The sequence below is a fragment of the Malania oleifera genome, chromosome 12, assembly GCF_029873635.1.
Source record: "Malania oleifera isolate guangnan ecotype guangnan chromosome 12, ASM2987363v1, whole genome shotgun sequence".
Lineage (NCBI taxonomy): Eukaryota > Viridiplantae > Streptophyta > Magnoliopsida > Santalales > Ximeniaceae > Malania > Malania oleifera.
The window spans coordinates 61,429,503-61,443,917 of NC_080428.1; the positions used below are offsets into that span (position 1 = coordinate 61,429,503).

General features: G+C 38.5%; 1 protein-coding gene across 1 annotated transcript; it reads right to left on the reverse strand.

Moving 5' to 3' along the window:
• Positions 1-659: 659 nt before the first annotated feature.
• LOC131145081 (probable DEAD-box ATP-dependent RNA helicase 48) lies at positions 660-14,036 on the reverse strand. The gene is made up of 10 exons (XM_058094150.1): positions 12,927-14,036; positions 12,604-12,710; positions 3,840-3,895; positions 3,539-3,763; positions 3,154-3,360; positions 2,959-3,045; positions 2,597-2,692; positions 2,304-2,519; positions 1,774-1,956; positions 660-1,366 (listed from the first exon to the last, which is right to left on the reverse strand). The coding sequence occupies exons 1-10, from the start codon at positions 13,883-13,885 to the stop codon at positions 1,136-1,138; spliced, it is 2,367 nt and encodes a 788-aa protein (XP_057950133.1). The 5' UTR covers positions 13,886-14,036; the 3' UTR covers positions 660-1,135.
• Between the last annotated feature and the right edge of the window lie 379 nt (positions 14,037-14,415).

Sequence of the window (14,415 nt, forward strand, 5' to 3'; positions counted from 1 at the left end):
TAAATTAATAAATAAAAATTTAATTTTATACACAATAAATATTTAATTTTTTCTTAATTTTTAATCATATTAAAACAAAAATTTGCTTTTAATACTACTTTGTATAGAGGAAAAATATAATGAAAAGCGAATTTCCTTCTCATTTTCTTTTCCTTTTTTTCTTTTCCCAACCAAAATTCTCTACTGGTTGAGACATTAATGCAGATAAATGAATGTATTCATTGCCGAATTAGGATGAACCTAAAAGATCAAACACAAAAGAAGAAAAGTGCAACTAAGAAAGAGACGTCGAGTACACCTCTCTGGGAGGAGGATGGTTTGAATTGCACAAGGTTTTTTATTTTACTTTTGATAATGAGGGGTCTAATTGTCAAGACATAGATTCTTACGATTTGTCTCAAAGCTCATTCTTACTGCCAGACTGCCCGGCAATGCCACACTTGGATATAAATTCTATTAAATAGTAGTTTGATTAAAAGCTTAATTTTGTTCAGTGTACGGATCCCTTCACAGGCAAAAAGGTTTTCCTATCTCTTGTTTACCATAGCTAAACGTGCTCATGCTTTCTAGTAATGGAAACAAATGCCTTTGGTTTTGGTGAAACCATGTCAGACTAGGATTGGAGACACTCCTGAAAAATGTAAGCAGCGTAACAGTGCTTTAAAAATCTTCTCAAAACAGAGAGAAATTGATTGATGCTGTGAGAAAACCCACATCAAGACTAACAATGATAATTTAGCTAATACAAACACAACCATGGGAAAACACAAGTTACAACCATAACCATAAAGCTCTATCGGGACTTCCCGGGTCATGGGTTCGACTCATCCCAAGTAACTTGGAAAAAACAAGAAAAATAAAAAAGGGGGTCATACCGAATAACCTTTCGTATTTGGTAAGTAGAAAACCAAAGCGCTGATATGGGCCAACAATTTTATTCAGATGAATGAATGGCTTGGAGCAGAGCCCTTTTTTTTTTTTTTGGAAGAGAACATTACTCTTCAAGCTGGACAGCAGGAATGTATGACTGGATTCCGGAGTCACCCTTTCACTGTTTCCCTTACCAAAAAAAATCAATTAATGACAGCAAAATAACTAGTGAGAGCAACTTAGTTCAACGATATCCACTAGTAGCCTACTTCCGAATTCGAATGCCAGGGATATCTTTCAAACCCATTTTCAGTGCTGTCTTCCTGAAGAGAGCAGGGGGTTTTTGTAAACCTATCGACTCACAAAAACTGTTGGCCAGCTCCACAAGGGTGGTTTTATCTCGGCCTATTTCCCTAATCGAGTTATAATACCCTAGCCAAGCATGATATGCAGCTTCCTTGACACTACCATCAATCTTAGCCATTGAATACTCCATCTGCAGTCAAAAAACAAATTCCACAAATTCATGATTCTGTGTTCCAGATGATAAAGATTCAAAACACTGAAAGCTCAAGAGCATAAATTTCAAAAATGTTTCATCATTGTTCATTAATAAAAGAAAGACAGTCAATTGCATGAAATCCATAGAATGATCAATCAACAGCTTCGACTATGACATGCAAATAAATCTCTTTAAACTTCAGCATACAAAGTTACAAACTGTAAATGCCACAGTTGTTGATTCTTGAGATTTTCTTTTTTTAAAAAAAATATTATCCAAGTTTCAGTTATTTTTTATTTAGTTACAAGCCCAAACCCAATCCCCCAAAACAAGGGGAAAAAAAAAAAAAAAAAGGCTCGAAACACAGATATAAACCAAGCATAAATAGCCATGAGACGAACCTTCAGTTTTATGTCCAGATCTATTTGCGGTAAAGGAAATTTCTCAATAGGCAGGTCTTTTATTCCATCCATAAAGTATTCTTCCCATGGTGCAAGTAACAAGATGCCTTTTCCTTCTTTACCTTCTCGGCCCGTCCTCCCAAGACGATGAATGTATTGTTCCCGGTCAGAAGGAATACCCACCTGGCAATAGCCAATATTTGCATATTATTTTATGGCAGTACAGAACAATGCACGAGCAGTCAAATGATTTTTCTTTTTTTTTTTGTGCAGTTACTTCATATGGCCAATTAGTTCACTCAAAAATGCATGTAAGAATCATAGGGAATTTAACATATGGACACAACGAACTCCATGTTACACATTCAGATATTTTTCCAACTGCAGTTAGTAAAACAAATATTGAACAGCAGGTCCTTGCTGACCACATGAAAGAAACTAAAATGAATTGGTACTAAAAATCTTTGCATTACTCATATATATAGTGAAGTTGAAATAATGAATAATCATCTCAAGCTTTATCTTGATACCTGGATGACCAAAGTAACATCAGGATAATTCATTCCACGAGCTGAAACATCAGATGTAATGAGAATTAATCGTTTTGATTCCTTGAACTCATCAGAGATACGAGTTCGATAAAGTTGGGGCTTCCTAGAATGTATCTCTCTAACATTCATTTTCATCTCCCGGAAGAGTAGGAACATGAGTGATGTTACCATTGCAGTTGTAGAGAAAACAATTACCTAAGATAAAGTTAAGCCAATTAAACCTCAAATTACATACATTAAACAACAAAGGAGATGCAAACTAAAAAATTTACCTTGTAATCTAGTGATTGTGAGATGTGCTCCTTTAAAAGATGGTACACAATCTGAAAATGCAGTTCATGTGGGGCAACGAGGTAAGACTGCTTAACCTACATTTAGCAAAGCCAAAATAAGCACAAAAAGCTAGGTCTTTCGATGTGTCCTAGGGAACTACTCAATCGTTTGAACTTGAATCACCAAATCCCTTGGCAGATGGGTTATGGGAGGGGGAAGGTTACCCATATGTGGCCAAGTGACCTCTGAAATGAACCTTGACCCACCATATTGCCAGCTTGGAATGAGAACAGAATATCAAAAGCAAAATGTAATTGTTTTTCATTCAAATGGAAGTGAACCATACTCTCAAAAATTATACCTTAGCATGTGTTTCCAAACAACCTAAACCCACTGTGTCAATAAAGGCATGCTCCCTTTTCAAAACAAGGCGAGATACACGGCGAACCTGTAAATTAGTAACCAAATGACAATCACAAATTTAGATTTTTTTTGGGGGTGGGGGGGGGGGGGGGGGGAAGGAAGTGGGGGCACAGAATATGAGGAAGAACCCAACCTCTTTTGGAATTGTAGCAGAAACTAGCAAGGACTGCCTCTGACGGGGCAAACAATCAACAATTTTCTCTATGTCCTTCCGGAATCCCAGGTCTAGTAAGTGGTCAGCTTCATCAAGTATAAGCATTTTCAACCCCATCAAACGCACCGATATGCCAGATTTATTCTCAATATGATCCAACAACCTTCCAGGAGTTGCAACTATCATCTACAGAAGTTACATAAAAAAGTGAAAACAAAGAAACTGTTATGCTTCAGACACATTAGTTTCACAAGCAAGAGCAACAAGAGAAATTTTCTCAACATTTCTGTTTTCTCCATTCTCCAACAATCACATTCTTCATATATAGACCAAAAGTTTTTAGGGCAGCCACAATGGTGCAGACCTGGCATGGATATGCTTCTAGGCGTTTCTGATCAACCTTGAAACGCGTACCCCCAACTAGTGTTTGGACACCTATGCCATCATGGTGCTTCAGCATAACATTTGCTTCTGCAGTTATCTGACTTGCAAGTTCTCTGGTGGGGCATAGAATAAGAACATATATAGGCAGCACCCGTTGAATTGTCTTGCTGCTTAAAGCCTTCAACACTGCTTCAATTGCAGGAAGCTGCTTATGTTTGATAACAACAATGAAAGGAAGGATACAAAGCATTACAAACCGGATTTAAGGTCTAAAAATGTACCAAAAAAGCTGCACTTTTTCCTGTGCCAGTTTTAGCTTTGACCAAAGCATCCTTGCCTGTTCCACATTAAAATAAAAACACCATCATTTATTCGCAAATGCCTCTGTTATATTGAACATTATTTTTAAGTAACACGGAGGATGGATAAGCAATCATGGCACAAATCAAATACATATTAAAAATAATGCTGGTCCTCTAAGCAGTAGAGGTGCAACTCAATTCTGCTAGCTAAGCCAACCATAAACACTCAAAATACCACACAAAACTCTGAACAGCAGGGATGCAACTCAGTTCAGCTTGTTCACCAAACCTCAACCTAAAACTAACCATTTCAACTACAAACTAATCTGAAGGTATAATAAAACAAACCATGTTTTGAATGGGTCCATATGAGTTGGTTTACATTTCCAAAGTTCTAATTTTAAAATCATTATCTTTTTCCAAATAATACAGCAGGGGCAGAATACTCAATTTCTGGGACATAAACATTTCAATATGCATGTGCACTTCAAGAATTCAGTTGTATTCTATTGTCTAAGATTTGAATTGACAATTGACACAAACCCCACCTGTAACACATGCTCCCACGTATAGGAAGACATACTCTCGCAGTTAGTGGTGGCACTCACGAAATAGACTACTCTTGACGTGTAGGAAAGTTTTCCTATGCATAAAAGTGAAAAGTGGAGTATTTGAAGAATCTCCTCTTCAAACAAAATAGTTCCCCGGATAACCACTCTTGATGCCAGAAAACAACTCACGGAACTCAGTACAATCTCAAATCTTATACTTAGATAACCAAGCCATATTTTATGGTCAAGCAACTGTCATCAGCTCATTGTACCATACATGCAGCACAACAATTTTCCAAGCTTACAAAGCTTATACACACACACAGAGAGGAATCAATCAACAGATAATATACACAAAAATACTGGCATTTCACACAAGCGGCCATCACAATTCATAGGAGTCAACACTCCCATATTCGTCCAAGTGATGTACGCCAAAATCTTTTGAAGCAATTTCTAATATAAATTCACAAATTCATCTCGCATTGCTAAATGTCATATATTTCCATCCCTTTATAAAAAAAAAATTTACATGCATTTTTATGCGCCTTTCATTGCTTATTGGATGAAAACTTTTCATAATCAGTAATCTCAAATAATCTTTTACTTTACATTTAAACAGAAGGGGAATTGAAGCATAAATGAAGCCTTGATATTTTCTGACATCATGTAGTTGCATTCCCATTTAATATGAGAAGCAAAGCTTAAGCATCATGCCTTAAAAAATTTAGGTATTTTACACTAACCTTCCATGAGGTTTCAAATATTGCAAGGGCGCCCCTTGATGTTTGAAAAATCACAATCAACAAAGAGTATTATCTATGAATGAATATTGACATTTTTTACCTTCTAAATGTGATGTCTTTTGTTTTTTGGTTCTCTTCTCTTCTTTGTATTTTTGTCCACCCCTCTTTATTTTCTTTTTCTTTCTATTATCTCTTCCTCCTCTTCTTCTTATTCTTCTTGTTCAAACCAACAGATCACAGCTCCACGACTCTACTGCAAGAGAGAAGATAGGGGCCAAAGTAAGATAATTAGCTATTCCAACATCATACCTAGTCTATCCTTTCCTCAGCATTTCAATGGGTAGCCATACTGTGCCAGAGTAACTGGATAATTCTCAGTGAGAGTTGCACAACCACCTTGTTGCTGGAGAAATTAACTAGTTAAGCTGTGCGGTGGGTTGCATTGGTTGGTTAAGAGAATAAGTAGGAGAAAGATCGACATGGGGAGTGATAATATTGTTGTATTTGTGTGTGGCTCTTATACTTGGTGGAGCTCATAAACAAAGGAAGAAATTAATATGGATGAATTCATTGGTGCTTTGCAGCAGGGACTCGTCGACTAGTGTGTCTCACTTGTCGACAAGTAGATTCCGAGAGCCAAAAAAATGCAGAAGTTCTAAGATACCGAGAGTAGGAAAATCAGAAATTCAAAGACTCATCGACGAGTGGGCTCACTAGCCGACGAGTTGACCTCTCTCTCGTCGACGAGTTCCCTACTCATCGACGAGTGCTCTCGGGGCTGCGAGAAAGAATTCAAATTTTGAATTGGAACGTTGGGACGGTTGGGTATTTGGAGGGAAGCCTCCGAGGGGTTGATAAATATGTCTTTCTAGACATGTTTTGATTGTAGAGAGATCATTGTATCTTTGTATTGTGTAACTTTCATTTTCATAGTGAAACCTTTGCCGAATTGCACCCGTGGATGTAGGCCTTGCCGAACCACATATATTTGTGTGTTGATTCTTGTTGTTTTTCAAATATACTGAGTATTTGAATTATACTTTGGTGCTTCATTGTTTTGCTGCGTTTTATATTTCCGTTGTGCAATCTCATACTCTTTTTTACAGCAATTGGTATCAGAGCGTTGTTGTCATGGCATTGGGTTCTTCTTCTGCATGGTTTGACATTGTCAAATTCGATGGAACGGGGAACTTCAGTTTATGGCAGAGGAGAGTAAAGGATGTACTTGTGCAGTAAGGGATGGTGAAGGCCTCGTATGGCGTTCAACCGGTCGGTATGGATGAAGCAACTTGGAGAGAATTGGAGGCAAAGGTCGTTTCCACAATACGTTTGTGTTTGGCCGATGAAGTACTCTATCATGTGATGGAGGAGGATTCTCCAGCGGCTGTGTAGCAAAAGTTAGAAAGCCGGTACATGTCCAAATCACTTTCTAATAAGTTATTTTCTTAAACAACATCTTTATTTGCTTAAGATGGTTGATGGTTCGAACTTAAATCAACACATCAATGCATTTAACCAAATTATTAGTGATTTAATGCGTGTTGATGTTAAGTTTGATGGAGATGATAAGGCTTTGATGTTACTAAACTCCTTGCCAGCACTCATACTTATGAAAATTTAGTTACCACTCTTACATGGGGAAAAGAGACTCTTTATTTAGAAGAGGTGACAAGTGCCTTGTTGAATTTTCATTAAATGCTGAAAATATGCGATGACGGAGAAGGACTTGTGGTGAAAGGCAACAATGAGCGTGGCAAAGGAAAGTTCAAACGTGGATCAAGTCAAAAATCCCGCACACACTCCAAGAAGAAAAAGGATATCGGTGTTATAAATGCGGTAAAAAGAGGCATGTGAAACCGGAGTGTCTGGATTGGAAGAAAGGAAATGCTGAAAAGCATAAAGGGACTTCAAAATCAGCGAATATGGTTCAAGAAAGAAATTCAGTATGCAATGATGGTTATGTTCTTTCAGTTTTGTCGAGGTCGAATCACCTTACGGACTCATGGACACTTGACTCAGCATGTTCTTACCATATAACTCCAAACAAGGAGTGGTTCAACACCTACAGGTTGGTAAATTCAGGTTCAGTTCTTATGGGGAATGATGTTTCTTGTAAGATCATTGACATAGGAAATGTTAAAATAAAAATGTTTGATGGTACTGTGAGAAACTTGAGTAATATAAGACACATACTAGAGTTAAAGAAGAGTCTTATTTCACTTAACACCTTGGATTGTAATGGTTTCAATTACAAGTCCGAAAGTGGGGTTATGAAAGTATGAAAAGTAATTTGACGGTGATAAAAGAGCAAAAGCTAGATGGGAATATTTACACACTACAAGGAACTATTGTTGTAGGTGGAGCTGCAGTCGTAGATGCTGAATCTGATGAAACTGTCTTGTGGCATATGCGTCTTAAGCATATGGGGGAACATGGTATGAAGGAACTTCACAAGAGGAAACTCTAAAAAGGTATGAAAACATGTAAGCTGGATTTTTGCAAGATTTGTGTTCTTGGAAAACAAAACAAGGCAAAATTTAAATCATTTGTTCACAAGACGAAAGACATTCTTGATTATGTACATTCCGATGTTTGGGGCCCAGTTAGAGTAGCATCAAAAGGTAAACATGTTTCTTATGTGAGTTTTGTTGACGACTACTCACGAAAAGTCTGGGCATACTTCATGCGGCACAAGTCTGATATGCTTGCCAGGTTCAAGTTGTGAAAAACTGAAGTGGAAAATCAGACGGGGAGGAGAATTAAATGTCTGAGGTCAAATAATAGAACTGAGTACACTGATTCGAGCTTCATGAAGTTTTGTGAGAAGCAAGGCATTAAGAGACACTTTACTGTACGCCGGACACCTCAACAAAACGGTGTGGCTAAAAGGATGAACCAAACTCTAACTGAAAGAGCTCAGTGTCTCAGGCTTAATGCAGGGCTACCGAAGAAATTCTGGGCTAAGGCAGTTAGTATGACTTGTTTTTTGATAAACCGATCACCAAGGGCATCACTAGAGGGTAAAATAGAAAAAGAGGTATGGACGGAAAATGCAGTAAACTACTCCGAATTGAAGGTATTCGGTTGTCCAACCTATGTTCATGTGTCTAGTGAGGAGAGATCGAAACTTGACCCAAAATCTAAACGTTGCAACTTTTTGGGATATGAAAAGGGTGTGAAAGGGTACAAGTTATGGGATCCAATGGCAAATAAGGTGGTGATCAGTAGAGATGTAGTCTTTGATGAGCAGATTATGGTAAAGCGTACTCAAGATTGTGACAAACAGAACAGAAGCCAGAAAACTGAGGCAGAGATTAACATATTGCACAAGTGGAGTTGGAAGCTCAGGGCAACGGCAATGATTTTGGTCCTATGGTTGCAGGGAGCTCTAGCTCGGAAAATCAGCAAGTTGACAATCTTCCTATATGGAAATCCAGACATACTATCAGACCTCTGCCAAGGTATGGATTTGACGAGTTAGTATCTTATGCTTTCCTTATTAGTTGCAACAATCCAACTACATTTCAAGAGGCAGTGCACAGCCAAGATAAAAGTAGGTGGATGGGTGCAATGATTGAAGAAATGAAATCATTGCATAAGAACCAAACTTGGGAGTTGGTGGAGCTTCCAAATGGGAAGAGGGCTATAGGCTACAAATGGGTATATAGGAAGAAGGAAGCAATTTCAGAAAAGGTAAGAGAAAAATTCAAGACACGGTTAGTGGAAAAAGGGTACTCACGGAAGAAGGGAATAGACTGATGAAATCTTTTCACCTATGGTCCAACACACTTCTATCAGGATAGTGTTGGGGTTGGTAGCCTATTATGATCTTCATTTGGAACAAATAGATGTGAAGATGACGTTTCTTCACGGTGACTTGGAGGAACAGATTTATATAGTATAGCCGGAGGGATTTAGTGAACCAGGGAAAGAAAACTTAGTTTGCAAGTTGAAGAAATCTCTTTACGGGTTGAAACAGTCTCCAAGACAATAGTATAAAAGATTTGATTCCTATATGATCAAGATTGGCTATAAAAGGTGTGAGCATGACTATTGCGTGTATGTGATCAAGCTTGATAATGGTTCTCTTATTTTCTTATTGTTGTATGTCAATGATATATTGATAGCTGCAAAAAATTTAACTAAGGTAAATAAGTTAAAGGAACTGTTACATAAAGAGTTTGACATGAATTTTCTTGATTCAGCAAAAAAGATACTTGGGATGGAGATTCGTCGGGACAGAACTGCAGGTAAGTTATGGTTATCTCAGGGCGGTTATGTGCAGAAAGTGTTGGAGAGGTTTAGCATGGCTGATGCAAAACCGGTTTGTACACCTCTAGCGAGTCATTTTAAATTGTCTATTACAGATTTCCCAAGTACGGATGATGATATCTAGAACATATCAAAGGTCCCCTATGCTAGCACCGTAAGGAGTTTAATGTACGTCATGGTATGTACGAGGCTAGACTTGGCACATGCTGTGAGTGTGGTGAGTAAGTTTCTCTCTAATCCGGGAAGACAGCATTGGGAAGCCGTCAAATGGATATTTAGGTACTTATAGGGTACATCGAGTTATGGCATCATGTTCGACAAGCAACATGGGAGTCCTTCAATTGTGGGGTTTGTAGATGCTGATTATGCAGGAGATATGGATGACAAAAAATCTACAACGAGTTGTGTTTTTACCCTTGTAGGAGGACCTATATGTTGGAAATTCACGGTTCAATCTCTGGTGGCTTTATCCACGACTGAAGCTGAATTTATGGCAATTGCTGATGCTGCAAAGGAAGCCTTATGGCTTACCGGTTTGGTCAAAGAGCTGGACTTATAGCAAGACAGGGTTATGCTACGTTGTGTCAGTCAGAGTGCTATTTACTTAGCAAAGAATCAAGTATACCATGCTAGAACCAAGCATATTGATGTGAGGTTCCACAAGGTTTGGGAATTGATTACTTCGGGTGAACTTATCATAGAGAAGGTTCATACGTCTAAAAACGCAGCGGATATTTTGACAAAACCGGTCACTAGTGAAAAGTTCAAGCAATGTTTGAACTTACTTCATGTCTCTAAGTGCTCGAAGGGAGACAAACCCAACCGGACATTCTACGATCAAGGTGGAGTAATCAGATATGTTTTTCAGGTTCTCCTAAGGGACGTATAATCGCCAAGGTGGAAATTGTTGTATTTGTGTGTGGCTTTTATACTTTGTGGGGCTCATAAACAAAAGAAGAAAAGCATGTGGATGAATTCATTGGTACTTTGTAGCAGGGACTCGTTGACTAGTAGATACCGAGATCAGAAAAATGCGGAAGTTCTGAGATACCGAGAGTAGGAAAATAAAAAATTCAAAAACTCGTCGACGAGTGGACCTCTCTCTCTCGTCGACGAGTTCCCTACTCATCGACGAGTGCTCTCAAGGCTGCGGGAAAGAATTCAAATTTTGAATTGGAACGTTGGGACAATTGGATATTTGGAGGGAAGCCTCCGAGGGGTTGATAAATATGTCTTTTGGGCATGTTTTGATTGTAGAGAGATCATTGTATCTTTGTATTGTGTAACTTCCATTTTCATAGTGAAACCTTTGCCGAATTGCTCACATGGATGTAGGCTTTGCCGAACCACGTATATTTATGTGTTGATTCTTGTTGTTTTTCAGATATATTGGTGCTTCATTGTTTTTCTGCATTTTATATTTCCGCTGTGCAATCCCATACTCGTTTTTAAAGCAGTTTAGAGTTTAGATCCTTTTAAGGAATTCTTTGGTAAATCTTTTTTCACCTACTTGACTTGTGATTCTACGGCGGATCCTTTTACTTTGTATCCTTTGATTTGGAAAGCTAATGCTCCCTCAAAAATAAAAACATTTATTTGGACTGCGATACTTGAAAGTACTAATACCAATGATTTGCTTAAAAGAGAAGACCTAATAAGGCCCTGTCCCCTGACATTTGTGTCCTTTGTATGAGGAGTGAAGAGACTTGTGCACATCTCTTTCTTCATTGCCCTTTCACATTGGCTTTTTGAAACAAGTTATTTGGTATATTTGGTGAAAAGTGGGTCTGTCCATAAACTTTGAATGCCTTTTATACCATTACTTTTCAGGGTTTTGGCAAAAAAAAGGATAGGAAATCTCTATGGCGTCGACTACCATTTGGTGTGTTTGGTAGGAAAGGAATGCTAGAATATTCAAAGGTGTGGCTACTGCTAACAATTTTCTTTGGAGTAGAGGGCTATATTTTGCGTCGCAAAGGGTGTAGTAAAATTTTTTTTCTTTCTTCATGTTTCTCTACAAGACTTGCAGCGGGATTGGTTGGCTCGGTTACATCGAGTTTGGTTCTCTGCTTAGGTTGCATTCTTTGTAACTAGTTTCTATTGATATAAAGGGAGGATTTCTTCCCCCTATCTTTTCTATTCCTTTGTCTTTCTAATTTTCTGCTGTACGTTCTTCTCTCTTTTAATAAAATTCTTTGTTTATCCAAATAATAATAATAATATAGAATGGCATCATGGTAAATTGTCAATGTTGGCTGTTGATTCAGGCAAGAGAAGCAATCACTAAGGAGCCATCGGAGAGATACTGCTCTGCTACAGTGATCATTTGGAGGTGCTGTATTGTTGGCACAGGTCCTGGGTTGTGGTTGCAAGTGTTGGGCTGTGGGTGCAGGTGCAATAATAAAGAAGAAGAAGAAGAAGAAGAAGACAGAGAAAAAAAGAGGAGGGGGGCAAGAAGGGTGCCATTGTTCTCATTGCCTCATTGGCTTCAACAGTGAGGTCCTCCCCCCACCCTCAGCTCCCAAGACCCAATGAAAAATGAAAAACACAATAAATCTCCCTCTCAAAAGACCTATATTTTGAAGCTGAGCAATGTGGAAGAAATAAAAGAAAACTCTATATAGAAGAAGAAGAAGAAGAAGAAGTTAGCTGGTCTTTCTTCCCTTTTCTATGAGTTCTGCCCTTTCTTCCATCTGCTTCTCTTTCCTTTATAAGCATAATGTTTTTTTTTCTGTATTAGCTTCCACATATCTCCAATGTTGTTAGTTTTGCTTCACCATAGTATCATGTCCAGCTCTCTAAAAAACCCAATATCTAAAAGTAAGAAGAACAAGCAAGGGCATGGAGGAGGAGGAGGAGGAGGATGGCTAATTGGTGCCATCACAATGCACGTTGACACTTGTACATGTTTTGAAACTCATTCATAAATTTTCAGGTAGAAGTCCATAAAAAGTTATAAAATAACTGATTCTTTTTTATAATAAAATTACAACTGAACTACACTTTCAATAGTTTGCATCACCGCCATCAAGTAACTTTCATTGATCTATGGTACCAAATACCAAACAAATTAGAGGCTAAGGACATATAGTATGATGTTGATGTGCACTATTAAGGCAGTGAAGTGAAGAAGATGAACTAGTAAATGAATTATGGGCCAGAGAAGCTACATACCCTCCAAGCAAACAGAAAGAGTAGCTTCTTGTACCCTCGTCATTTGCACATAGCCTGCTAAAGTTAGTGCCTTGACGGTCAGGGGAGATATACCACTCTCATCAAATCTGGTGAAACAGAGACCAAATTCAAAATTACTAGATGCCACCTATAGTTCCCAAATTTCAAAATTATTGACCTGAAATTTAAAACAATTTATGGTTCCAATTTCAGCTCTACTGCCTTCAATAAAAATAATGATAAAGGAACATTGTTGTAACTTGTAAGGACAATTTATCTCCCACTTCTATGAGTAAATTTCTTTGTCATCACAAATTATATACCTTTTCTGGCTGAGCAGTGAATCCTCCTCAGTCTCTTCCACCACATTTTCCTGCAAATTCCTCTGATTCAGCTTGTGTCTAATCAACTCAACCTCCTCTGAAAAGCTGCACTCGTCCTCAACAAGCTTCAGAGGCACTCGCTTCGTCCTCTTCACATCATATTTCCCTAAAGAAGCACTACTCATCATCTCCCTCACATTACTCTTACCTCTGAATCCCACTTCCTCATCCGGAGAGTCTTCCCCACTTGAACAAAACCTTGCCCACTTTGCATTTCTGCCACTTTCACCCTTCCCTACAAATGGCTTCACGAAGTCATCATCTGAATCAAAATCCGAGTCATCTTCACTGGATAAACTATCATTTCTCCGAAACCTTCTCCGAGCTTGAACCGAATAATTCCTTGGTTTCACCGGATTACTTGAATTTAGCACCGAATTTACAGCCCCGCTACTATTATTAGTTAAATTATTTCGACGGTCTAATATCATTTTCCTCAAATCAATCGGTGATTCGGCTGTTCTGTTAGTACCTTTTGGTCCATTCCTCGACGGCGGCTGAGGAGGTGGAGCTTTAAGAGGGCCATCATCTTCATTCCACAAGTCTTCAGCTCCGGGCTTCATAAACCGATCAGCGAGGGCTTTGATGTGGTCTTTGGCGCTCATCGGACCGTAATCCGACATACTATCGTTAGAATCCGGTGAATTTTGGTTTTCGGATTGTCCGGCGAGCTTGGCCCGGATTTGGGAGCGTATGCGGGCTTGGTAGAGCTGCTTCTCTTGCTCTAGAAGCCTTCGTTCTTTCTCTTTGGCCTTCTTCTCGTGGAGGCGCTTCCATTGCCATTTGTTGATTCCGCCAGGGAAAGTCCGAGGGCCACCTCCCATAGACCGGGTAAAGGAGAGCGAGAAGAGAAGCTTCGAGACTCTGGAACGTTCTCGTATGAGACCGGTTGAGTACATGCTTGTGGTCGTGGAAGACAGGAAATATCAGACTTCACTTCAGAGTAGAGATGGCTGTCCTGTGATACATTCGTGAACGAGAAAGGGACGGTTTTTAGGGTTTAGGACTTCACTAGGGCTTAAGGAGGGAACAAAGGGGAAAATACAAACCGGCGCGAACCGTACCGGTGCCTCCCACCAATAGAAATTTGCCATGTAGTTTTGGATCCTCCTCTTTTTCTAATTAGAAAAATCACAAATTTTTTCCCTAATTTTTTCTATATCATTTCTGTCAAATCCCTTTTTTTTTTTTTTTTGTGCTCTCTCTCTCTCTCTCTCTCTCTCTCTCTCTCTCTCTCTCTCTCTCTCTCTCTATATATATATATATATATATATCATTTTTATGCAAAATTGAGCTCAACATTATTTTTCCCTAGTGTTTTTTTTATGATTTTTCTGTAAAAATTTTTATAAGATTCTTTTTCATATTTTATATTAACTTTATTTTTGTAACAGTAAAAATTGTATTTTATTGAATGTGGGTTCAAAAT

Coding starts and splice junctions, on each gene's coding strand:
- LOC131145081 (XM_058094150.1), bottom strand. CDS start 13,885: ATGTACTCAACCGGTCTCATACGAGAACGTTCCAGAGTCTCGAAGCTT. Junction 3,046..3,153: donor CTGCTACAATTCCAAAAGAG/GTTGGGTTCTTC, acceptor ACTAATTTACAG/GTTCGCCGTGTATCTCGCCT. Junction 1,957..2,303: donor ATGTTACTTTGGTCATCCAG/GTATCAAGATAA, acceptor GGCTATTGCCAG/GTGGGTATTCCTTCTGACCG.